We start from the raw sequence: 24,296 nt of genomic DNA on the forward strand, positions 1-24,296 counted from the left end.
AACATTTTTTTTGCTGAACATTTATTATTGTTGAAGCTTATTATTAAATTTATTTTAGGTAAGTTTTACAAAAAAAAAGTTTTGATCACTTTGTTATAAACATTTTTTAGCTGGTATTTTTCGGTATTTGTATTCCATTTTTGTTATCTTTTTTAATTTTCTCAAAAAGAAATAGTTTATTTCATTTCTAAAGTAAAATAATTTAGTGCATTTTAAAGATTACATCCTAAGCTTTAAAAATAAAAAAATATGAAAAAAAAGTTTTTAGGAAACGCTTTTCTTTAGTTCCGGGTGACTAAAATTATAAATATTAAAAAATCAACTAAAAAGCAAAAAATAAAAAAAATTGAAAAAATCCAACACATTCGTCAAAGAAAAGCGTGGGGCGTCTTCATCGAATAAACGGTTTTCGCCCCACGGTTTTCTTTAACGAATGTGTTGGATTTTTTCAATTTTTTTTATTTTTTGCTTTTTAGTTGATTTTTTAATATTTATAATTTTAGTCACCCGGAACTAAAGAAAAGCGTTTCCTAAAAACTTTTTTTCATATTTTTTTATTTTTTACTTTTTAGTCTTACACTTTTCAAACAAAAAATATATCGTATATGTTTATTAAAATATGTAGGTATATAAAACATATGGTATACAAACATAAAAAGTAGTCGGAATCGGCAAACATTTGAAACTTCATTGTTTATTTGTGAAGCATAACGTAAACAATTAACGTAAAAAGTGAAATTTTGTATAGTTCATATCATTAGCTACAATCCGTAAAAATTTCAAATTTCTAGATTGTAAAAAACAAGAGAATTTAAGCATCTTCCATTAAAATCATTTTTTTTAAACAATTATTAAACATAAACAATTTTTTTTTATTGACTATTCGTGTATTGTTCCCGCGAATGCATATGTCTGCAAATTTTCATTCATTTGCATTGATGAAAAGGCAGGCAAATTTACCTCTAAAGATTTGACGCAAACTATTGAACTAAAGAAAAGCGTTTAAAAAAAGAATGTGTGTAACTTATTAAATTTAAATTAAAATACATTTTACTGCTGTCATAAACCTGACGAAAATGTTTATATCACAAATAATCATTGCCTTTCGCTTAAATTGAATGTTAAAACTTCCAAGAGGCAGGTGGCTGGCGGGAGCTGGCTTGAATATTTAATTTAATCGAAAAGCAATGTTTATTTCTGTAATACACATTTTTTCTGTTTACGGGCAACTGTAAAATGTATTCTGAGTTAAATAAATTACATGCATTCTTCTTTTTGTCAAATAATTTAAATAAAAAATTATTTTTGGACACCCTGTACAAATAATTATATAAACTTTTACATTACTGAATAAATAATTGAATTGCCTTTCAAATGAGCTATCGCATGTCCCCTATTCTCATTTAAAAAAATCGTCGATTACGTCATCGCGCCCAGATGGATGACGTCACTAGTATGACATATATGCCAAAATATTGTAATTTCAAAATAAAAATCGACCTCTTTCGAGATTTTTCCTTAAAGTCGCCTTTTTACGAAATAACGAATTTATTCCTTTCATTTGCATCGTACTGTATAAACAAACATATGAGTGTTCAAAATTTAAAACTTTATTGTTTATTTATGACGCATAACGTAAAAAATTAACGTAAAAAGTGAAATTATGTATAGGTTATATCATTAGCTACAATCCGTAAAAGTTTCAAGTTTCTACATTGTAAAAAACAAGAGAATTTAGGCATTTTTCCATTAAAACCGTTTTTTTTTATTTAACCAATTAATAAACACAAACAAAAATTTTTTGTTGTCTATTCGTGTATTGTTCCCGCGAATGCATATGTCTGCAAATTTTCATTCATTTCAATGGAAGAAAAGGTAGTCAAATTAACATCCAAAGATTTGACGCAATCTATTGAACTAAATAAAAGCGTTTAAAAATCATCGATTACGTCATCGCGCCCAGAAGGATGACGTCACTAGTATGACATATATGCCAAAATATCGTAATTTAAAAATAAAATCGACCTCTTTCGGGATTTTTCCTTAACCCTGGATTGCTACACTTATTTTCTAAACTCAATCTGCTACATCGAGGTACAGTGGTACCCCAAATAAAATCGACCTAAAATATTTATATATGTATGTTTTAAGAACTTATGACAAAAACAATCTTAAGATAACATGCTAAGAATTTATTTTGTATACAAAATTATTTTATTATATTATTATTCATAAGTTTATTTTCATATTTTCTACACCCACTACTGCAAATTGGTGTAACGTACAAACAAGGTTGGGGTACAAGTGTACCCCAGGTAGCATTCCAGGGTTCAAGTCGCCTTTTTACGAAATAACGAATTTATTCCTTTCACTTGCATCGTACTGTATAAACAAATATATGAGTGTTCAAAATTTAAAACTTTATTGTTTATTTATGACGCATAACGTAAACAATTAACGTAAAAAGTGAAATTATGTATAGGTTATATCATTAGCTACCATCCGTAAAAGTTTCAAGTTTCGACATTGTAAAAAACAAGAGAATTTAGGCCTTTTTCCATTAAAATCGTTTTTTTTTATTTAAACAATTAATAAACATAAACAAAAATTTTTTGTTGTCTATTGGTGTATTGTCACCGCGAATGCATATGTCTGCAAATTTTCATTCATTTGCATGGAAGAAAAGGTAGTCAAATTAACATCCAAAGATTTGACGCAATCTATTGAACTAAATAAAAGCGTTTAAAAAAGTACTTATAAAACTGTAATAGATCTGTTCAAACTTAAGTAATACCGTCTTAAAATGGTGGTAATTTTATAAAACTACGAAGATTTCATAAATTACATTTTTTGAGACGTCATATCATTTGAATTAAATTTTTGAGATTTTTTTTGAATGAAACATCATTTAGTAAGATACTTGAAAGGTAAGTTGTGCAAAATTGAGAGTTTTATAAGAAAAATTGTATTAGTTACACATTTTTAAATCATTTTTAAACAAAATTCATGTAAGGCTCATTTTTCCCGCCCACTCCGTACTTATGCCCATACATTTTATTTCTTTCTATTATAACCATAAGATAGCTTAATTATTCTTCTTTCACGTTCAATTTGTAAAATTTCATTTGATCCATTAGTTAAAGAATTACATTCAAATAACTCAACTGGGCACTTCGCCGTACGCTAGTTTACAGTGCGCCAATGTTTGTGAGAAGGGTGATTTTAGCGTTATAAATAAAAAATTATAGAAGATACAGATTTAATTTTATAAAATTCTTTATATAAGGTTTTTAGGTTAAGTCAGTTTTTTTTAAATTTATATTTTAGGAGTTATTTAAAAAAACATCTAATTTCGTAGTTCATTTGTTTAATAAAAAATGAAGCACCCACTTCTCGAGTAGAACTTTGTGATATGTTAAAATCCATAAGGAAAAATTTCCTGTAACTTGCTGTATACCATTAATTACAAAAATTGAAGAAAATGTATATTTATTTAAAACCCCAATAAAGGGCTACATTAAAAAACAGAACGTTTTCGCTCTAAAGAGAGCATCATCAGTGTTCTAAGCAAGCTCTACATGCTAAGCCACCAAAAATACATGGATTAAAACCCTTAAAACGCCGACCAACAGCCTTACATTGGCGTGTTATATATTAAACCCTGGCGATGGGTGAAATTTAACCAAGATATACCTCAAAGCATCATATGACTATACCACGTATATGTGGGTGGTTGAGTTGATTTCTCTGTCTTCACAAAGAGAAAGGTAAAAGCCAACTCTTGGCTTTTACCTTTCTCTTTGTGAAGACAGAGAAATCAACTCAACCACCTATCCACTCAACCACTCAATCTGTGGTTGAGTTGATTTCTCTGTCTTCACAAAGAGAAAGGTAAAAGCCAACTCTTGGCTTTTACCTTTCTCTTTGTGAAGACAGAGAAATCAACTCAACCACCCACATATACGTGGTATAGTCATATGATGCTTTGAGGTATATCTTGTTTAAATTTAACCCATCGCCAGGGTTTAATATATAACACGCCAATGTAAGACTTTTGGTCGGCGTTTTAAGGCTTTTAACCCATGTATTTTTGGTGGCTTAGCATATAGAGCTTGCTTAGAACACTGATGATGCACTCTTTAGAGCGAAAACGTTCTGTTTTTTTAAGTAGCCCTTTATTGGGGTTTTAAATAAATATACCTTTTATACAGAAGATTTTCTTCAATTTTTGATATGTTGTTTTTTAAACATTTCTTAATGAAATTACAAAAAGTTCTATCTTGTTTGATTTTTTCCGAAGTGAAAATCTATATGCACTCCCCTATTATACCAGATTATCGTTAGATATTTGACCTTCAAAAATTATAAAAACAAGATGAATTTTGCTGAGAATGTTAATTTGAGGTCCCTAAAACATGCAAAAAAGTTTGCCACTCCTTCCCCGGGCTTCCCCCTAAATCCTCCCTCGATTTTGGGGGGGGGGGCGAAAAAGATTCGACTTATCAATAATCTGCATGCCGTAGAAAAAAATGTTCAAAGAAGATATCTAGCTGAGATAATTTTGACCGAAAATGTTTATTAGCACTTTTTGTGTAGAAAGTATCTACCGAAGCGATTGCGATTTGGAACATCATTTCATCAGAATTATAGGCTCTAGAACCCATGGTGGGTCTTAACCTGTTCCAGAATCAGCTTCCATTCCTTCCTATCCTTCGCTTTGGTTTTCCAAATTCGCACTCCTAACACTCGCAAGTCGTCTTCACCTGGTCCTTAAATTGTGCCCTGGTCCTGCCTCTGCCTCATCTCCTCATTCCATCCGGTCTCTGGCTATAAATGTGTTTAGATGGCTCCACCATATTCATTCTCTCTAAGTGGCCTAGCCACCGCAGACTGTTTATTTTGATAGATCTACCAATACTAACTGGGCTCATTATAAAGGCGGTAAAGCTCGAAATTATAGCTTATACGCCATAATCCGTTTTCTTGCACGAATATATAGATATGTCTGAGGATTTTACGGTCAAAACAGCCTAACCGTTCTTCACCACTTTTTGTTATAGTCCACGTTTCTGACACGTAAGTTAGAACGGGTTTGATTAGAGTTCTGTATATCAAAATTTTTATTGTTTTTGTATCTATGTTTGATTTTAAAAGTTTCTATTATCTATAGTACTCTCTATTTGCTAGATATATAGATACGTTTGCTAATTTCTGCAGTTACTGTATTACTTTTGTTGATTTGTGAGCCTAGATATACAATCTCTCTTACTCCTTCGAAAGTATATGTTCCAATGTAGCGGTTACGCTACTAATTAAATTAATTCAATTAAAATTGCATTAATAATATCCCTCAAGAAATTCCTTGTGATACACCCGCGATCGATTTACAAACGATATTTCTCTACACACGCGCGAAAACCTCGTTGGATTGAAGCGAAATTGATTTCTCGATTCGAACCTTAGTTGGTCAAACTCTATTAAAGTGGACACGCCGCATATAGAGATTTATTCTCCTTTTTAAGTGGCGGATTTGGAACGAAATTTGGGATGGAAAATAAATATACATAATTAAAAGGAAATCAAACGTTAGCTAATACCATTTACAAAACTATACAATTAAAATTTAATATCTCTTTGGACTTCTCCACATAACAGAAGTAGATTTACCGGCGTGTCTGCTTGTTTCAGTAAGTAATATATTTATATGTTTATCATTTCTTCGTTATAAATTAAAAGTCATCATTGTAGTTATTTCTTTAGGGATTAATTTTGATTAAGAAACAATATAAATTGCAAAGTATAGCATAATATCCTTTATTCATTTGCAAAGAACAAAAGGTCATTTTTTTTCTATTGTTAAACTTTAATTACAATTTATTTCATGTCTTATCATCAGGTTTTTCTCTGATTTTTTTATATAAGGTGATATATAAAATTTTTTTTAACAGATATCAGCCAGCCTTCTGTCATGCGCATCTACGGCGCAAGTCCCTGTCATGTCTGGATTGAAAGTAGCTTCAGAAATTTTGACATGACATATACCTAACGTAATGTTTAATGTTTTTGTTTTGGCCTGGTCAATCTGTACTGCTACATTTATTGAAATACATAATAACTGAAATTTGATAAAATTTATATTTTAGATTTCGTCACTTGAATACTTACGTATTTAATTACATACGTACCAGATATATTAGCAACTCTGTTATGGTTTACCCATAGAGTTTGCTGTTTTGTTGGAGAGAACCATTACCTGATTTTACTGCAACCAGGATTATTACCCAGGACTTACTATCACAGCAGCCAACCAGTTTTACCGTACCAAGAGGACATTCCTATGGACTTCGAACTTTTTATTTTTAAATAGGGGCTGTGAAAGTTTGTTTACTTTTCATTACATATTTTGGTTAATACATATTTGCTTACAGTGTACACTTCTTCATATGCATATGATCAAGTAAGATACATATTTTCTTGATAGATAGGGTTTTTGGGTCTTTGTTTTGTTCAATATAAGTAGTAGTGTTTTTTCAAATAAATAAAATCATGTCTTGGTAAATAATCATTATAAATAATTGCATCTTAAAATTTGATAGGGAATAGGGTTGTTCAAATTTATGTCGAGGTTTTTTTTAAATAGGGAATACGTCTAATATGGTTTTTTAAATAGGATAAAATTTATTATTATCATTTATATAATTATTATTATTGCTAGGTGAGATACTTATTTTTGGTAACCATAGATGTTCTCTTCGTGTATCTCATTCTAGTCGAGTTCATTTAGGTAATATTACTAACTTTTAGTTGTAAGACGCTTTTGCTATTCTAACGGACTTTAATTTGAGTGTGATATTAATACCTTTGCTTGGCAGAGTGGTAGTGGATATTTGCTTGTTAAATGACTATTAGGTCCTGTTCGACCTTTACACCACCCACTGCCACTGTTATTCAGTATTTGCGTTATATATTTTAATTGTTTAGAGATATATAACATATTTATTATAATTATTATATTTGTTATTAGTAAGGTTGATTTTTATTTCAGTCTCTATTATCAGTATAAATATAGCAAGACAAGATAAGTTGAGTTTTTGTATTTCAGGTCATTGTGTCAAGTGTCATTTATTTTTTGTCGTTCGTTATTCCAAAATCTCGAGCTTTTCAAATTCTAGGCCCAGAAAGCCCGAGTTGGTGCCCATCTTTCTCTCCCCTTGTCGTACTTTTCATATCACTCTATTTCCATCGTTCTTATCAAGTTGCCTTCCATTTTTGTATTAACAGGTTTCATTTTCTTCCTTGTTTTCATCATTTCATTATCCTATCTCTCTATTTTTATATCCCAAAGCCAATATTCAGTGTATTGAACCTAGTCCGAATACTCACTTGAGATATAGCGTGTCTCTGCCCATTTGATTTGTTCTTCCGAGCTAAGCCACACTTCCTTAGTATCTAAAATCACTTCTCTTCCAGTTTTCCCCTATTTCGTCAGTTCTTCCTCTTCAAAATCTCAATACCCAGAGTATAGAGGTTTCACCAACCGTTAAGTCTTCAGGTCTTCTACTTGATTATTCCTTGTGACCTTGTTTGTAACTTTTTGTGTAGAAAGTATCTACTTCTCATTGAAAAAACGCTGGGAGCGACTAGCGATTTGGAACGTCATTTACGCACTCGAAATCAATTTTTTAAATAAAATGTGTGTCAACTCGATGGTAAAAATTTGATAAAAAGGTGAAAGGGCAGCTTTCGTATCCAATTTTTGCATTTTGTCGCAAATGAAATCAGTTTCTACACAGCAGGGAAGCCCGGGGGGTAAGAGTATTTTGAGATCCTAAAATTGATATTCTCGGTAAAATTCAGATTACACGTAGGATTTTTAGAGGTCAAAGCTCTCAGGATTGGACTAATAACACTCTGGCAAATGTATTATATTTTTGCTAAATTTTAGAATGTGTTTAATTCGTAGAACAAAGCTAACGTTTTTTTAATACAGATTTCAGTCCTCTCAAATAGTTACTGGTGACTTTTGATGTAAAATAATTAGGGAAGCAGGAATTCAACAATTTAGAATTCCCCATTGAGTTTCCAATGGCCCGATTTGACGATTCACCACCCGATGTGTATTTCATAATTCCTTGAAATAATTAAATACTAAAGTTTTAAATAATTTTAAAAATGTTATATACATATTTTAAAACATACTTAGTAGGCGACCCCTAATTTGAGACTTATAAATCGAAAAAGCGACCATGATACGTGAATGGCAAATTTAAGTCATTCTTTATATTTCGAGGTCGGTGAATCCGAATATGAAGTTTATTTTTATCTAGAATTGGTGGAACATGTTCAAAAATCAAATTTTATGCTAAAATGCGAAAAATAAATTTTAATGATTTTTCATATTTACCTCGCTGTATCTTTGGTCGCTGTAAATATTTAATTTTGAAAATTTTACTGTATGATGTTTCGAGAATTTAGGTGATAACGACATTTTTGTCCAGAATGTTTAAACAAATCAAAAGAGGGGTTGTTAATTTTTAAGCATTTTGTCGTCAGATTTCGTTAGTTTCATGTTTACTTGAAAAAGTTAAGTGACAAACTTTTTAGTTTATAATTTTAACCAACACACCAATAAAACATAATTCATAAAGAAGTTTTTTGGAAAATTTCAAGTCAAAATATTTAATAAGAAAAAAGTTATGTGACTTTATAGACGAGTGCTACTCTTTCAAAAAACGCTTATTTCTCGAGATACTGACCACGGTGTGGTCAGTATCTCGAGATACTGACCAACCATTTTTAAAAATGTTTTCCAACCATTTGCAAAAAAGTTATGAAACAGCAAAGTTAATATACGAGAGCTCCGTTGTTTATAATTTGTTTTAATTGTTTCAAAGCTTAAAAGTGAGTCTATGGTACAATCTAATTACTCACAAATAATGTCAAAAATTAGTGCAATGGTTATATTTTAATCAAAGATTAAAAATACTTTTTTTTGTAATTTTTAGCGCAAAAGTAGGCCTGATAGAGAGTCGGAGCTAAAATGTTCACTCCAAGCGACTGACACGCAGCATACATTATTTATTAAAAGTGTACGTCGCGCGGCCGCCGGCCGTCGCTCCGAGTGAAAATTTTAGCTACAGTACTGTATTATTCTACTTTTGCGCGTGTAAATTACAAAAAAATATATTTATAATCTTTAATTAAAATATAAACATTAAACTTATAATCGATATTTTTTTGTAAATAATTAGCTTGTACTTTAAACTCACTTCTACGCTTTGAACGAATTAAAAAAAATTATAAGCACCGTAATAATCGTATGTTTAATTTGCTGTTTCATAACTTTTTTGTAAATGGTTGCAAAAAAGTTTTAAAGCATTCATTTTCAAGATATTTGAAATGCGCGTTTTAGCTTACATTTTAAAATTATAATACAATAAAAACTTTCTGAGAAACGTTAATTTGTTTATAACTATTTTTTTTAAACATTTAAAGATTATGCAAAAAAATAAAAAATTTATATTTTGTCGACAAAATGTTAAATAGGCATCTCATCTTTATAAGATTTCAAAGTTTAATCAGTGTATCATAATTATTTTGGTTATTATTGCGACCATAAATTATTAATTAACAATTGAATTGTGGCTAAAATATTCGTTTAATTTTCACCAGCTTCTGGAACTATAATCTAAACCAAGGAGGCTTTTAAGTCACCAAATTATTTAATTATTGGTAGATAATTACTTATCTAAAACTTTATTTGAAAATTAAAGATTTTGTTGGATAAACCCGCATTTTCCGAGAAAAATTTTTGTCGGAGCAGATCGGGAAAACACGTCTCTATGCAGAATTTAATCACGGTGAATTTTTATTTGAGTGTTTTTGTTGTAAAGTTAAAATCTTCGGAGTTATAGAGCAATAATTGAAAAACACGATTTTCGGGGTCTAGGACATTTCGGCGTCGCCGTTTCGGCGTGGCCATTTCGGCGTGGCCGTTTGGGCGTAGAGCCGTTTCGGCGTAGGCCGTTTCGGCGTCGGCCATTTCGGCGTCAGATATTTTATTTTAGTTGACTAAATACCTACATTGGAGTCTATTAGTAAGACATTATTTTGAAAAAAATCTTTTAATATAGTTATTTAAGTAGATACATTGGAGTCCATTGATCACAAAATTTTAATATTAATGGTAGATTTGTATATGTCAATTTTATACTTATGTGTGTGTGCTTGTTATTTAGCTCATAGTTAATGTAATATCTGTAATTGGCTTCTAGCTGTAGATATTATATATAAATAAATGAATAAACAAGATTTTGGAAAAATGAATATTTTATTTTAGTTATTATTTACATGTTATAATTAGATATGTGCTAGTCCAATTAAAAATTCTGAAACATTTATACTTACATACAAGACATTTATATTTAACCTACAAAACTTATTCACGAAATATTAATTAAAATAAAGTACCTACTTACATATTATAATTATGTGCTAGTCCTCTTAAAAATTCTAAAACATCCCCGTTTGCATCAAAATTTCCCACAAGCCGTGAAATGCGATCATCTGCGTCTCTGTATTTTCTTAATTTCAATGGTGGGAGATTACCTGCCACAAGTTGCTCGAAATAGACATCTCGACCTTTCTGCACCTGACGCAGGCCATCTATAAATTTCCATATGGTTGGATGATCTGCTCCCAATTCCATCTTGAGTCTTCTATGGGCGGCCTCAGCGTGATTATTTGTCCGGTCTTCTCCATCCAGAGTTCTCTGGTAGAGGTTCCACATCCTTTGGGGAAATAAACTTGGTCTTCTGCCATTTCCTCTTCTGTTCATACGTCCAATATAGTAGTCTTCAAACCAGTCTACAAGTGGTTGGTGTTCAGCAGGTAGAGCTTCCGCTAGAACGGCAAAGGCATCATCTAAATGTTCGATAGGAACAAATGCTAATGCTGTCAACATTCTGCAATTTAAAGCGAATTGTGGATCAGCATTATACTCTCTCGTATATCCCATAGCAGCCACTTGTTTCTTCATATTTTGTGCCAAATGGAAAAAACATCCATTGATGTCGACGCCTGGAAAACAATCTTCCATTGCCTTAAATGCCGCCTGTTCGAAATCGCAATGGATTGCTCTGGGTTGCAAATTTGGTACAATTTGTCTGATCAATTCAAACATACGGGTATATGTGGATCTTGTTTTATTCGGCAGCATGGCATAAAATATTGGATGGACTCCATTATATTTTGTGGCCATAACTGTGTATACTTGTAAAAATAGAGATGGTGCTATAGCAAATGTACCGTCACCATACCACACATCTGAGGTCTGTAGATGTTGCAGCCACGATTCTCTCCCGAAAATCAAAATTCTTTGCAATCCTTCTCCATCATCTGCTAATAAAAAATTTTCTTCTACACCATCTTGTAACGTGTAAACACGATAAGACTCGGGAATTACTAACTCTTCAACAGTTGTCGGATTTGATGGGGCTGCATGAACTTCGTTACGTTTTCGTCTGATGAATTTTCTCATCGCGCCAGTGTTTGGGAGCCGACCATGACAAGCTTGACTTGTATTTCTCAGGCACTCATTGATTACCACTATTGTCCCTTCGTTTGTTTCTGTAGCACGCTTTTTCATTTTTGTAACAACTTGTGCTACTTCCACGTCCATCGCCGAGGAGTCGTGAGTGTGAACATTTACTTTCTTGATGACTTCACCATCTCTTGTATGTATTCTTGCTTTGCACGTTTGTTTCCTCTCACACCTCCAAAATTTTAGGGATTCATCGCTTTTACTAACAGCGTCAAAAACATACATGAAACCATCAGTGGTAAATTTCTCTCTTCCTCTGGTCGATAAAATTTTTCGTTCCATAGCTTAAAAATTCTTCGTCTGTATATCGTATAAATACTACTATGAAATATTATAAGACACTACATAAACTCTTAAACTGATCTCTGTTCGAGGTATTTCCTAATAATAGTACATTATATACCGCGGGACTGAAGTAGTACATTTAATCCTGAAGGTAAAGTTTATGGCCCGACCGCAGGGAGGGCCATAATTTACCTGAAGTTTTACCTAAGTTTTCGAGAAAATGTTAATAACATTATTATGTGATTTATAGAATTTTGTATTTAAATTTTCGAAGAAACTGCAATAAATATAGGGATAACTATTATTATACTAACTAATGGTAAATATTTTAAAAGCAGATTCCTTTCAAGAAAATATTGTATAATTTAATTTTTTTTAAAAATATACATTCTGCAAATATTTTTGCTTAAAAAAGATATTTTAACAATATTAAAATTCTCCGTCTATATACCATATAATGTATGTCTAATTAAAGTTGAAAAATGTCAGTTATCATCTAATTAGCTCTGGGACAATTAAGAGAACAGCAATTATTATTAATATGCATTAATAAAAAATCCAATATAGGTATTTGCAGAATAAAATATAACAAAATGTTTATAAAAGAAATATATTTAGTTTATTTTTCTACTTGACCATTAATGTTAAAATTGTGTGACCAATGAACTCCAATGTATTTAAATAACTATATTAAAAGATTTTTTTCCAAAAAATTGCCTGACCAATAAACCTCAATGTAGGTATTTAGTCAACTAAAATAAAATTTCTGACGCCGAAATGGCCGACGCCGAAACGGCCTACGCCGAAACGGCCTACGCCGAAACGGCTCTACGCCCAAACGGCCACGCCGAAATGGCCACGCCGAAACGTCCCATTCCGCGATTTTCGTGCGCCATTTTGTTTATAAAAAAAGTAGCACACTATCTGAGGACTTTGCATACCTATATTATTAATATATAGGATCTTATAATTCGATCCCAGCAATAAAATTGCTGGTAAATAACTTTTCCCAAAAATGGCCTATTCTCCGATAATCAGCCCAGACTAAAAGTATATTCAGATTCAGCGACCTCGAAAACATAAAAATTCAGCAAAATTGGTTATTCACCTTAAAGTTGATTTTCGTGGTCGGTATAACGTCATTTTAGGGGTTGCTGCCGCTCGCATATATGTATTGTACAGTATTTTTGATTTTATAATATGTGACTACCGTAAATTTCCATATTTACTCATTAACCTTCATTTTTTTCTATTCATGTATCTGTTCTGAATAATTTTCATCTGTATGATCTATGCTGATTAATTAAGGTTATCTGACCATCTAGACTGGTACAGTATATTTCACGAATTTGCGACGATTTTGGATTATAGACACGAAACATCCAATGGTCTATTATTCTGCTGTACAGCATAAAAAGTACGAAAGTAAATTTTTCTAGCAATGAAAATATGACCCAAGTAATTTCTAAATTGAATTCACAAAATCCTTTTATAATATTAATAATAATTTATTTACAGTAAATCCCTTTGTAGCCCAGAGAAATAATATTTTTCTCGTGACACATCCAAATTTTCCGCCAAACCAAATTTTTTGAGTAGTATCGACATCTACATATATTAATAACCTCTGTTTCCTGCAGCCGATTTTGATGATATACATAGTTATAAACAAATAAAGATCAAAAAACGCTAAATGTTCACCTTTTTCGTCTATTATTAAAAAGTGAAGCATTCTAAACAAATTTCGGAATAAGGAACTCATAACTCATATAAAAAGCTTCAATAAGGCGTTCGCTGAATATGTCTATCCTTATTTGTTGCTTAGAAAATTGCAAAATAAGTCATACATTTTGAGATTTTATAAATGTTCATAACTTATGTAAAAATTAAGTTAGAACCTTCTTATTACAAGGAATGCTGAGACTTCTTGTCCTTAAATTATGTTTTAAATTTCAAAGCAATTGCTCAAAAAGTTTAAAAGTTATTTAATTTGTTTATCCCAAATTAATTTTTTTTGCAACATTATAAGTCAGAAAATTATGAGGTTACAGTAATACTTCGGACAGTTAAGTATGTATGTCTAACATTGTTACCATAAAAGTGATAGGTACCTGACAAAATGACCTTTAAAAGCCATAACAATTTTTAGGTTGCATTATTTTTATTAGAGAATTTTTGTGTGCTAGAAATAGTTTTCTTATTATTACAATTATTCAATTCAATAATAATTTACTTATCAGTAATCTTAGCCCCAAGATAATCTATAAAGTCTAAAAAAAATAAATGTAAAAAATATTATATTTATATATCGGCGTCTCCCAAAATTTGGCGCCCCCCAAATTTGGCGCCCCGGGCGATCGCCCGGCTCGCCTGTCCCTTTATCCGGCGCTGACTGTGTATAAAGCAAATAGATAGATACCAAAAAGTAGTTATCATAATAATTAAATATTTTTTCTTTTCATGATGTACTTACTTGCAACCATAACTGTGTTGGAATTTCCACCTAGTATATCTTTCAGCAGCCATGTTAAGATTGAATCACGAAATGGAACAAATCTCCTTCTTATTCCTCTTGCTTGCTTGTACGTTTGATCCGCTGCAAAGACACACAATATAATACTAACTTAAATTTACCAATAAATCTATTTATAATGTAAACGGTTCCTTGATAAAGGCACGTGATATTTTTTTATAAATAAGACGAAAGACGAGATGAAAATTATCAGTTTTATTTATTTATAAGTAAGCGGTTGTTTCAAAAATACTTCGCAAACATCAGGGCCACCTTTCACCTATTAAAGGCCTTGGGCACGTTAGGAAAAAAGGGCCCCTGTCCTATAATAAAGCACTGTTTTGTTTGAATAGAAAAAGAACATACAGGGTGATTGATTAGTAGGGTAAAGCTCAATAGCTCCGCTATAGTAATAGATAGCAATAAAAGTTAAAAACAAAAATTTTAGCCACTTTTGAGCTTCACATTACAAAATTAGTTAGAATGTTACAGGGTGTTCGATAACACAGTGGCAGACCTAACATATGTTTTTTAAATGGAACACCCTATATTTTATTTTATATTCGAAATTCTGTTAACTTCTCCATCACAAAAATATAAAGGTTTGTAATCTTATACAGGGTATTTACAAAGTTATAACCAATTTTGTATAAAAATCGTAACAAGTTCAACTCCCTTTATCAATAAAAATAGGCACAACAGCAATGGCTTATTAATGCCATATTTTTTTATTTATTGTCAAAATTTTTAAGAATTATTGATATTGCTAATTTTCTTTATATCAAATACAGGGTGAGTCAAAACGCAAGTACATTATTTTCTCAGTAATGTTAAATGGAACACCCTGTATTTTATATCATTATTGAAAAGTAACAATAACGTAATTTAATTTTTATATAACATTCCCTATGCCCAAATTTATTAGTTTTCGAGATATTTTCATTTTTCAGAGCAAATTATTTTAGGTGTTTAAATTTATCTAAATTTTAAGTAAGCCATGACTGAATTGACAATTGAAGATTACCGATTATCAATCCGGTAATCAATGTAACACCGTAGCAAATAAAGAAATAAAAATAATTTATTAGTAATACATTTTACAAACAAAACCACAACCACTACATGCAACATTTTTGAAACAATTAAAAACTATTTGTTTTGTAAATGCAACAAATAAACAAAGAAAATTATAGTCCATCTACCGAACAGACGGAGTAATCAAGTGAATAAATCACAATATTTCTTCAAAATACCTTAACTTACGCCCTTGTACACATTACTGATAACACGAATACCGAATACCTTGTTATCGGTATTGTGTACAAGGGCATGAGTTAAGGTATTTTGAAGAAATATTGCGATTTATTCACGCGATTACTCCGTCTCTTCGGTAGACGGAGTATAGTAATAAATTTTACAAAAAACACACAAACACAAAATACAATATTTTGTGAAGACAATTAAATACTACTTTTGTATGTAAATGTAACAATGTAAAAATATAGAACGAAACATAATTTATCAGTAATACATTTTGCAAAAAAACATGTTTGAAAAAATTAGAAGCTACTTTTAATAAAATATTTTTAATATTTAATTACATAAGGTGTTCAAAATTATCTCCTAACACATTTATGTACGCCTAAAAACGATCATTGAATGAGCTACTTACTCTATGGAGCATTTGTAAATTAACACATCGAAATACACTGTGTATTCTATTTTTTATCTCATCCCTTGTTGTTGGAGGTATTTTATAAACTTCATTATTAACGTAACCCCAAAAAAATCAATCCAGTTTATTAAATTCTGGTGATTTGGGTGGCCACGCTACTGGTCCATTGAAAAATGAAAATATCTCGAAAACTAATAAATTTAGACATAGGGAATGTTATCTAAAAATTAAAGTACGGTAATGGTACTTTTCAATAGTGATATAAAATACAGGGTGTTCCATTTAAAATTACTGAGAAAATAATGTACTTGCGTTTTGACTCACCCTGTATTTGATATAAAGAAAATTAGCAATATCGACCATTCTTGAAAATTTTGACAATACGTTAAAAAATATGGCATTAATAAACCATTGTTGTTTTGCTTATTTTTATTTATACAGGGAGTTGAACTTGTTACGATTTTCATATAAAATTGGTTATAACTTTGTAAATACCCTGTATAACATAACAAACCTTTATATTTTTGTGATAGAGAAGTTAACAGGATTTTAGAATTTGAAATATAGGGTGTTCCATTTAAAAAAACATAAGTTTGGTCTGCCACTGTGTTATCGAACACCCTTAACATTCTAACTAATTTTGTAATGTGAAGCTCAAAGGTGGCTAAAATTTTTGTTGTTAACGTTTATTGCTATCTATTACTATAGCGGAGCTATTGAGCTTTACCCTATTAATCAATCACCTTGTAGATAGATATGCAAAGTTATTATGCAGTTATACAGCTCTATTGTACTACATACTAGTATCTAAAATACATATACAGGGTGTTCCGAGAAGATTGGTCATACATTATACCACAGATTATGGGGTCAAAAATAGGTTGATTGAACCTCACTTACCTATATACAATAATGCACACAAAAAAAGTTATAGCCCTTTTAAGTTACAAAATGAAAATCGATTTTTTTTCATATATCGAAAACTATTAGAGATTTTTTATTGAAAATGGCATTCTTATGGTAGGAACATCTTGTGAAATTTGTACATCCCATAAAATTTTTATGGAGTTTTGTTCCCTTAAACCCCCCAAACTTTCGTGTACATTCCAATTAAATTGATGTTGTGATACCATTAGTTAAAAGCAATATTTTTAAAACTTTTCCTCCCTAGTATTTTTTCGATAAGCCAGTATTTATCTAGATGCGGCTTCTTTTTTAATATGTTTACATAAAAATTTTATGGGGGTTTCGTTCCTTTAAACCCCCAAATGTTTGTGAACGTTCCAATTAAACTGTAATTGCGGTACCATTAGTTAAACACAGTGTTTTTAAAATTTTTTTAATCTTATTATTTTTTCGATAAGGCACCTTTTATCGAGATGTGGATTCTTGTTTAATATGGTTCAAAATATACCTAAAAATGAAAATTATAAATAAATGTTCATATTATTACCAGGTCTCTATAATCGTACTTAACCATATACAAATATGTGGTGAATTTGACAAATATTCAAAACATCTCGATAAAAACTGGCTTTTCGAGAAAGTACTAAGGGACAAAAAAGTTTTAAAAACATTGTGTTTAACTAGGTAATAGTATCTACTACAATAATAATTTAATAGGAACACACACAAAAATTTAGGGGGGTTTAAGGGAACAAAACCTCCATAAAATTTTTATGGGGTGCACAAATTTCACCAAATTTTTTTTAAGATGTTCCTGTCATAAGAATGTCACATGTCTATTTTCAATAAAAAATCTCTAATAGTTTTCGATATATTGCAAAAAATTGTAACTGTAACTTTCTGTATGTGCACATTTGTACTAAGATTAGTACCTAAGGTTTAATCAACCTATTTTTGACCCCAGAATCTGTGGTATAATTTATGACCAATCTTTTCCGGACACCCTACTGGGTTGGGATAAAGTATGGAACTAAGCAAATATCTTTGAAACGAAAAGAACAATATTTATGAAACTTTGCATGCAAGTACAGTGACACAAAAGACATCTGATGCCATATTTTTTGTTACTACTCCACTTTCGGTTTCACTGGAAATACCCTTAACTTATTCACTTTAAATGGGACACCCTGTATATTTTTGCAGATTTTAAAAGAACTTGTTATTTTTAATTCATAAATACCAAATTTTGAAGAAAAAATTTCTTAAAAATTGTCTGTAGATGATTTCATTCATAGGATATTCTGACCAATAGAAAGCTACAGAAATAAAAACTACAGCGATAATTTTTGATAATATCCCGTCGTCAAGCATTACGTCCGATGCCCTTCGTTACTACGTAAAAATGAAGATTCAGTGACATTAATGACAATTAATAATTTACAACTTGTCACAGAAAACAGCACACCAAGAAATAAGTTTGGCAAATATTCAGGTGAAGATATCAATAAAACATTAGTTAAAATGATTTAAAAAGACAGTTTTATTTATGAAATAATCTCAGCGAATTACACTGGATCTCTAAAATTATTATCGACTTGTTGCCCTCGTGACACTTTGACATAATTTCACTCCCCTTCGGGTTGTGAAATTAAAACTGTCAAAGTGTCACTCGGGAAACAAATCGATAATTTTAGAGCTCTCATGCAATTACTAGTGATTATTTCATTCATAGGAGATTCTGACCAATAGAAAGCTACAGAAATCTAAATTAAATTGATAATTTTTGATAATTGCCCGTCGTCAAGTATATTACGTCAGATGCCCTTCGTTGCTATGAAAAAATACATTCAGTGACATTAATGACAATTAATGTTTTAAAAAATAATAAAAGTGATGACTTTCAAGCGTCAAATATTTATAATAACTGTGTGTTTAATTGTACTAATTTGTACTTACATAAATAAATTACAATAACATTTTGGTTTTAAACAGTTTTATTCATGAAATAATCGCAACAAATTGCACTCGATCTCTAAAATTAATAGAGAATTTTAGAGCTCTTGTGCAATTAGTACTGATAATTTTTTCTATTAATACAAAATAATGTACAATGTAGTAGGAAATAAACGAGTACCACCTATAGATGATATAGATGCAATAAACATACAGTGGAAGTAAACATTAGTTAACAGCTATCAAAGAAAAGCTTATTTCATCCACTTTTCAAAAATGACAGTAGCTTGCCGCAATAGTAAATAACTAACCAAAAAATTGAAAAAACTTTGTTAAAAATTGGTTTAGTGATATGTCAAAGCTATTTGTATAAAAAGGGAGAAAAGTGCTACTTTTCCTCCCGACGCGTAGCGGAGGGCAGTAATCATTCATGGGAGGAAAAGAAACTTTACTCCCATGTTATACATATGGTTTTTTCACCTTTCTCAAATTAATAACAAGTCATTTTTCATTTTTACTTAATTTATTTATTTAACTAACCAACAAAATTTATTAAAACTAAAACTAAGAAGTAGGTACAATCTGTCAACTGTCAAATATAAGTCAAATTATTAATGTAAACATTGTTAAATCAAAATAACAATTTACTGTTTTTTACCATTCTGCAAAATACAGGGTGTTTTATAAATAAACGTGAAAATGTATAGATACTTACGTAATAGAAAATAGATATTGTATAGGGCGTCAATAAGTTATATTTCATGAATGAAATACCATGACGTCACTTTTACTTTTCCTCCCTAGGGAGGAAAAGTACAACTTTGCTCCCTACAATCAGGTCCGGAAAAGTATACTTTCGGTAGAGGTAGGTGGAAAAAGCTTATTTCATCCACTTTTCAAAAATGACAGTAGCTTGCCGCAATAGTAAATAATTAACCAAAAAATTTAAAAAACTTTGTTAAAAATATTCAATTGAACTGAATTACAGTGAAAGTGTGGTGACAATGAAAGAGGTGAAAGAGTGGCCGGCAAGATCACCCGATTTGACACCACTTGTTTTTTGAAGTTATACTTCTTTACCGGCGATAGAGGGTGATTTTTTTATATGTTAAAACCTATCAGCCCGGCGCATGCGCATTATAACTTTGTTCTGATTGGATGTTCAAATGACATGTCAAAAATTATCCGATATGGCAGCTGTGGTTTGGAGGTAAAGGTAAAGGTAAACAAATGTATAATATATTAGTTGTATTGTTGTGAGGACAGAAACAAAAAAGTTTATAATATTGTAGTGACTTTTAAATAGTTTTTAAAAGCAACAGGTACGTAATAATTGTTAATGTATCATGAGTATAAACCTACCTATTTGATCAGCCAAAATACATAGTATGTAATACTTTTATTTATATAATTTGATTACCATCAAAATGTCTATCAATATTCACCTAATACATTGTTTTTTTACTCTATGTTTTGTTGTATTTTTTCAATTCTAAATCATTTCAATTCAAAATTAAAATAATTTGATCAATTTTCAAAATATCAAAATATCACAAGTTTAATCCGTTTAGTTAGTCGATCTTCGTAAATAATGACACATAGTGTCCATGGCTAAGCGGAGAAGGCGAATGAATTCCAATACCAACCGCTCTTATCAGCGCTGGTTCGAGTCCCAATAGAAACTTTCTTTTTTGTTTTTTTTAATACATTTTATGATTGTAAGTATATTTATTATATAATTGTATTTTCAGAAAATACGTATTTAGTTAAAAAAATTTTCGACAATTAATGTTCAGACATCATTTGTGGCTTGTTTAATGTGTTTGTGTGTGTTTTATTCTTTTATTATTTTAATTTTTGGCACTGTTCTAATAAAAATGTTTGAGAAGTAGTAAGTATAAATTAGTTTAATATTTAAACAAAATATAAATAAAAAGTATATTAATTTCGTTTAAATCATATAATAGAAGTATAACTTCTTACGTGCGTACAAAGTACACACACATTCTTTTTTTTTTCTGTGGGGTTACTTGAAAAACCGCTCTTATATTAACATACCAACTAACCTTAATAATTTAAAAGATCACATACGTCGTGAAATGCAGTTCAATGCTGTAGAAATGATTAACAATTCTATTCGCAGTTTTCACGATAGATTGTATCATTTTCAACAGACAAATGAACAACTCTTTTGAGCACTTACTGTAAAGAAAAAGTTGTAATTTTATTTCAATTGTTTACTAGTGTTATGAGTTGTCAAATATCATGTATATAAAATTACACGTTTAATATTTTTAACAAACTTTCTTCAATAAGTAATTATTTGGTTAATTATTTATTATTACATCAAGTTACTACCATTTTTGAAAAGTGGATGAAACAAGCTTGTCTCTGACATATCACTCAACCTACGTTGCTATTTAAAAAAATTCAAGGTGGTGGCGATACTGGAAACGATGACGTCATACAAACTTGCATGTATAATATTATGACATTGGGCTGTTTCACATTGTAAGAATTTTGAACGTGCGAGGGTTTTCTCGTGAGAAAGTTGTTTTGACGCCCTTGTCCTTTTCACACAATAAGAATTGAGTCGCACGAAGATATTTTGCTTTGTTGTTTGGTATATTAGTTTTATTTACACTTTGTGGCTGAGGTCGGTACATGATACGATGTCTGATATGTATCATTACGATGTATCATTACAGATGGGTATTTTTTGTCCATACTTTTGTTCTAATGTGCTGTAATGCGTATTTAATTCATTTGCAATTTCTATTTTGTCAGTTATTATTTCTTATGTTTTTAATTAAAAGTCTTAATTTGTTTTTATAATCGTTGTTCTACTAAGTTATTTGTGGGATCTTGGATTAGCTCATCTAATTAGCTCATACAATATATGTAATAAACTATTCTAAATGGGAAATAAGCACAATTTAACAAAAAAATATTTTTTTAACGTTTCGACATCCGATTTGGGCGTCGAAACGTTAATAAAATCATTTTTTAGTTAAATTGTGGCTTATTTCCCATTTAGAATAGTTTATTACAAAAATGCCACAAGGAAATAGCTTCAGAACAACATTACAATCTATGTTTTTCATGTAAAGAATTTAAATTCGTCATCCACTCGTTTTTAAACATTCCCCTCGTGTTGTTCCCCTCGTTTTAAATGTTGTTTTTAGATAATTTCACATAAGACGGCGACCGTCGCCCTACTCCAGTCTTCCGAGTCGTTTACCCTATAAAACTAAATATAATTTCGTAGAATAAAAGGTACAGTTATGGAACGAAATCAAATTATAGCGTTGTGGTTACTTTATTGTTGAAGAAAGAGAAATAAGAGGAACCGAATTCATTGGGTCCATCCTTTGAACGCAAAATATACGATTTATAGATTTTTATATTCACACATATTGATGGAACACCCTCTATACTCAACGTTAATTGCAACTATGTAAAATAAAGTTTATTATAATATACTTTTGCAGTATATTATATATAATATAGCAGTTTTAATTACTGTTGTTATCAGTAACATATAATTAATTTTGCTGTGCTTACCAAATGTGTTTTTTTCTTTATCACCTAATTCGTCAAATTCACTGTTAAATGCACGGTATACACCATTCCAAGCATTTCTCGTCAAGTTTCTATCTTTATATATTTCTACACTCAGATGCAAAAAAAATGCAACGGACAAAATTTTGGTCAAATTCAAAGTATTTCAGTTTTTTATTTTTAGCCCTATTTTGATGATTTTTTAGCACATTGTGTAAAAATTTATAAATTTGAATTTGGTATAGTGAGTTTTTTAATCAAATTTTGTATTTGACTTATTATACAGGGTTAATCGAAAGGTGTTTTTTTATCCTAACTTTGAAACGTCCTGTGGAATAATTCCGTTTGCGAATTTTTGTAAAACATTATTTTTCTATTGAAACCATGTCTTCAAAGCATTGTGTTTTTTATTTCATATCAAAATATGCATTGGTTCATTTTTTAGAGCCAAATGAATTTGCCATCCACAATTTAGGACATTTTTAATTATGATTATTTTGGAGTTATTTTGTAATACGACCAGGTGGCTTTGGTGACTGTTATCATGATGTCATATTGACACTTACATTTTGTTTACCTATGATTGATCAAGGTTCTTAGTGTCGAAGATTTTGCGAAAGCCGTTGCTCTGGTTGAAGATGGGCGAAATTATGAATATGTGGCTGGAGTACTACACACTCATCGCTCTACCATCCAAAGGGCAGTGAAACGTTTTATACGAACTGGAACAAACAAGCGTAAAGCTGCACACCGGTATATATCGGCGATGATTTTCTATTAATGCAAGATAATGGCGACCCCACTCTGCAATGTGTGTCACGCAATATTTAAAGGAAGTTGGTATTAATAAAATGAACTGGCCAGCGTGTTCGCCAGATATGAACCCAATAGAGCACGTTTGTGACATGCTTGGTAGAAATATTAGAGGGCGCGAAGCCGCACCAGCCTCAATTAACAAACTTCGTTTGGCTCTAGAAGAGGAATGACACAACATCCACCAAGATGATATTCGCAGCCTTATAGACAGCATGAGCCGACGTGTACAGACAGTTATAGATACTAGTTATACTTAAGTTGTTCTTTTTATGTTTTGTTATTTTTATCATTGTTTCCCCGTGTGGGTCACGGGCCACCAAAGTAGAATATGCCCACAGTTTCCTCCTGCTTGTCGTAGAAGCCGACTAAACGGAGAGGCGGTCGCTCTTTTGTCCGGTCGCGGCCGCTATGTTTTGTGAGGCCGTCGCGACGGGGCAGGAGAGTGGCCGTTCACCGGGGTGGTGGGCGAGATTGGCACTCGGAGTTGGTCGCCGAGTGCCACTGCCGCACATCAACCTCGTGATGGATCTGCAAATCCCAGTTTGTCCATCATTACCTTCTCTGTTACCTATCCTAAATCCAATGACCTTACCTACCCACAGGAGACAACCTGCCACGCAAAAAAAAACCGAAGGAGTAAACCTGCGATAAAAACTCCGGAAGTCAAGGTGTGAGAGACCGTGCCGACGACTGAATGGCCACACGACACGTGGTCGAGAACGGAATCCCTCAGGGTACCAGGCGACACCCTGTTGTAAACTAGCCTTAGCAGGGTAAGGGCGCACTGCCCTGCCGGACTGTCTTTCGGCCCTACTCGTGGGATATAGATGAAGAAGAAAAATAAAAAAGAAAAAATCAGAAAGGCCGAGGAAGAGCGGAAAGAGAGGGAACCCTTGGGTGAGCCCTCTTCGTCCACAGCGGCGGAGGGAGCTCTCCCGGAGGGATCGATGGATGAGGTCAGAATAGGTGTGACACAGACATCTGTT

General features: G+C 31.4%; 1 protein-coding gene across 1 annotated transcript in view; it reads right to left on the reverse strand.

Annotated features, from left to right (window-relative positions):
- LOC114330371 (uncharacterized) overlaps window positions 1–24,296 on the reverse strand; it is a 170,858-nt gene that overhangs the window by 24,476 nt on the left and 122,086 nt on the right. Inside the window, exon 7 of the mRNA XM_050649798.1 lies at window positions 14,361–14,483. Within this exon, the coding sequence (XP_050505755.1) occupies window positions 14,361–14,483 (123 nt within the window). The remainder of the gene's footprint in view (window positions 1–14,360; window positions 14,484–24,296) is intronic.

This window comes from Diabrotica virgifera, chromosome 4 (assembly GCF_917563875.1).
Source record: "Diabrotica virgifera virgifera chromosome 4, PGI_DIABVI_V3a".
Taxonomy (NCBI): Eukaryota; Metazoa; Arthropoda; class Insecta; order Coleoptera; family Chrysomelidae; genus Diabrotica; species Diabrotica virgifera.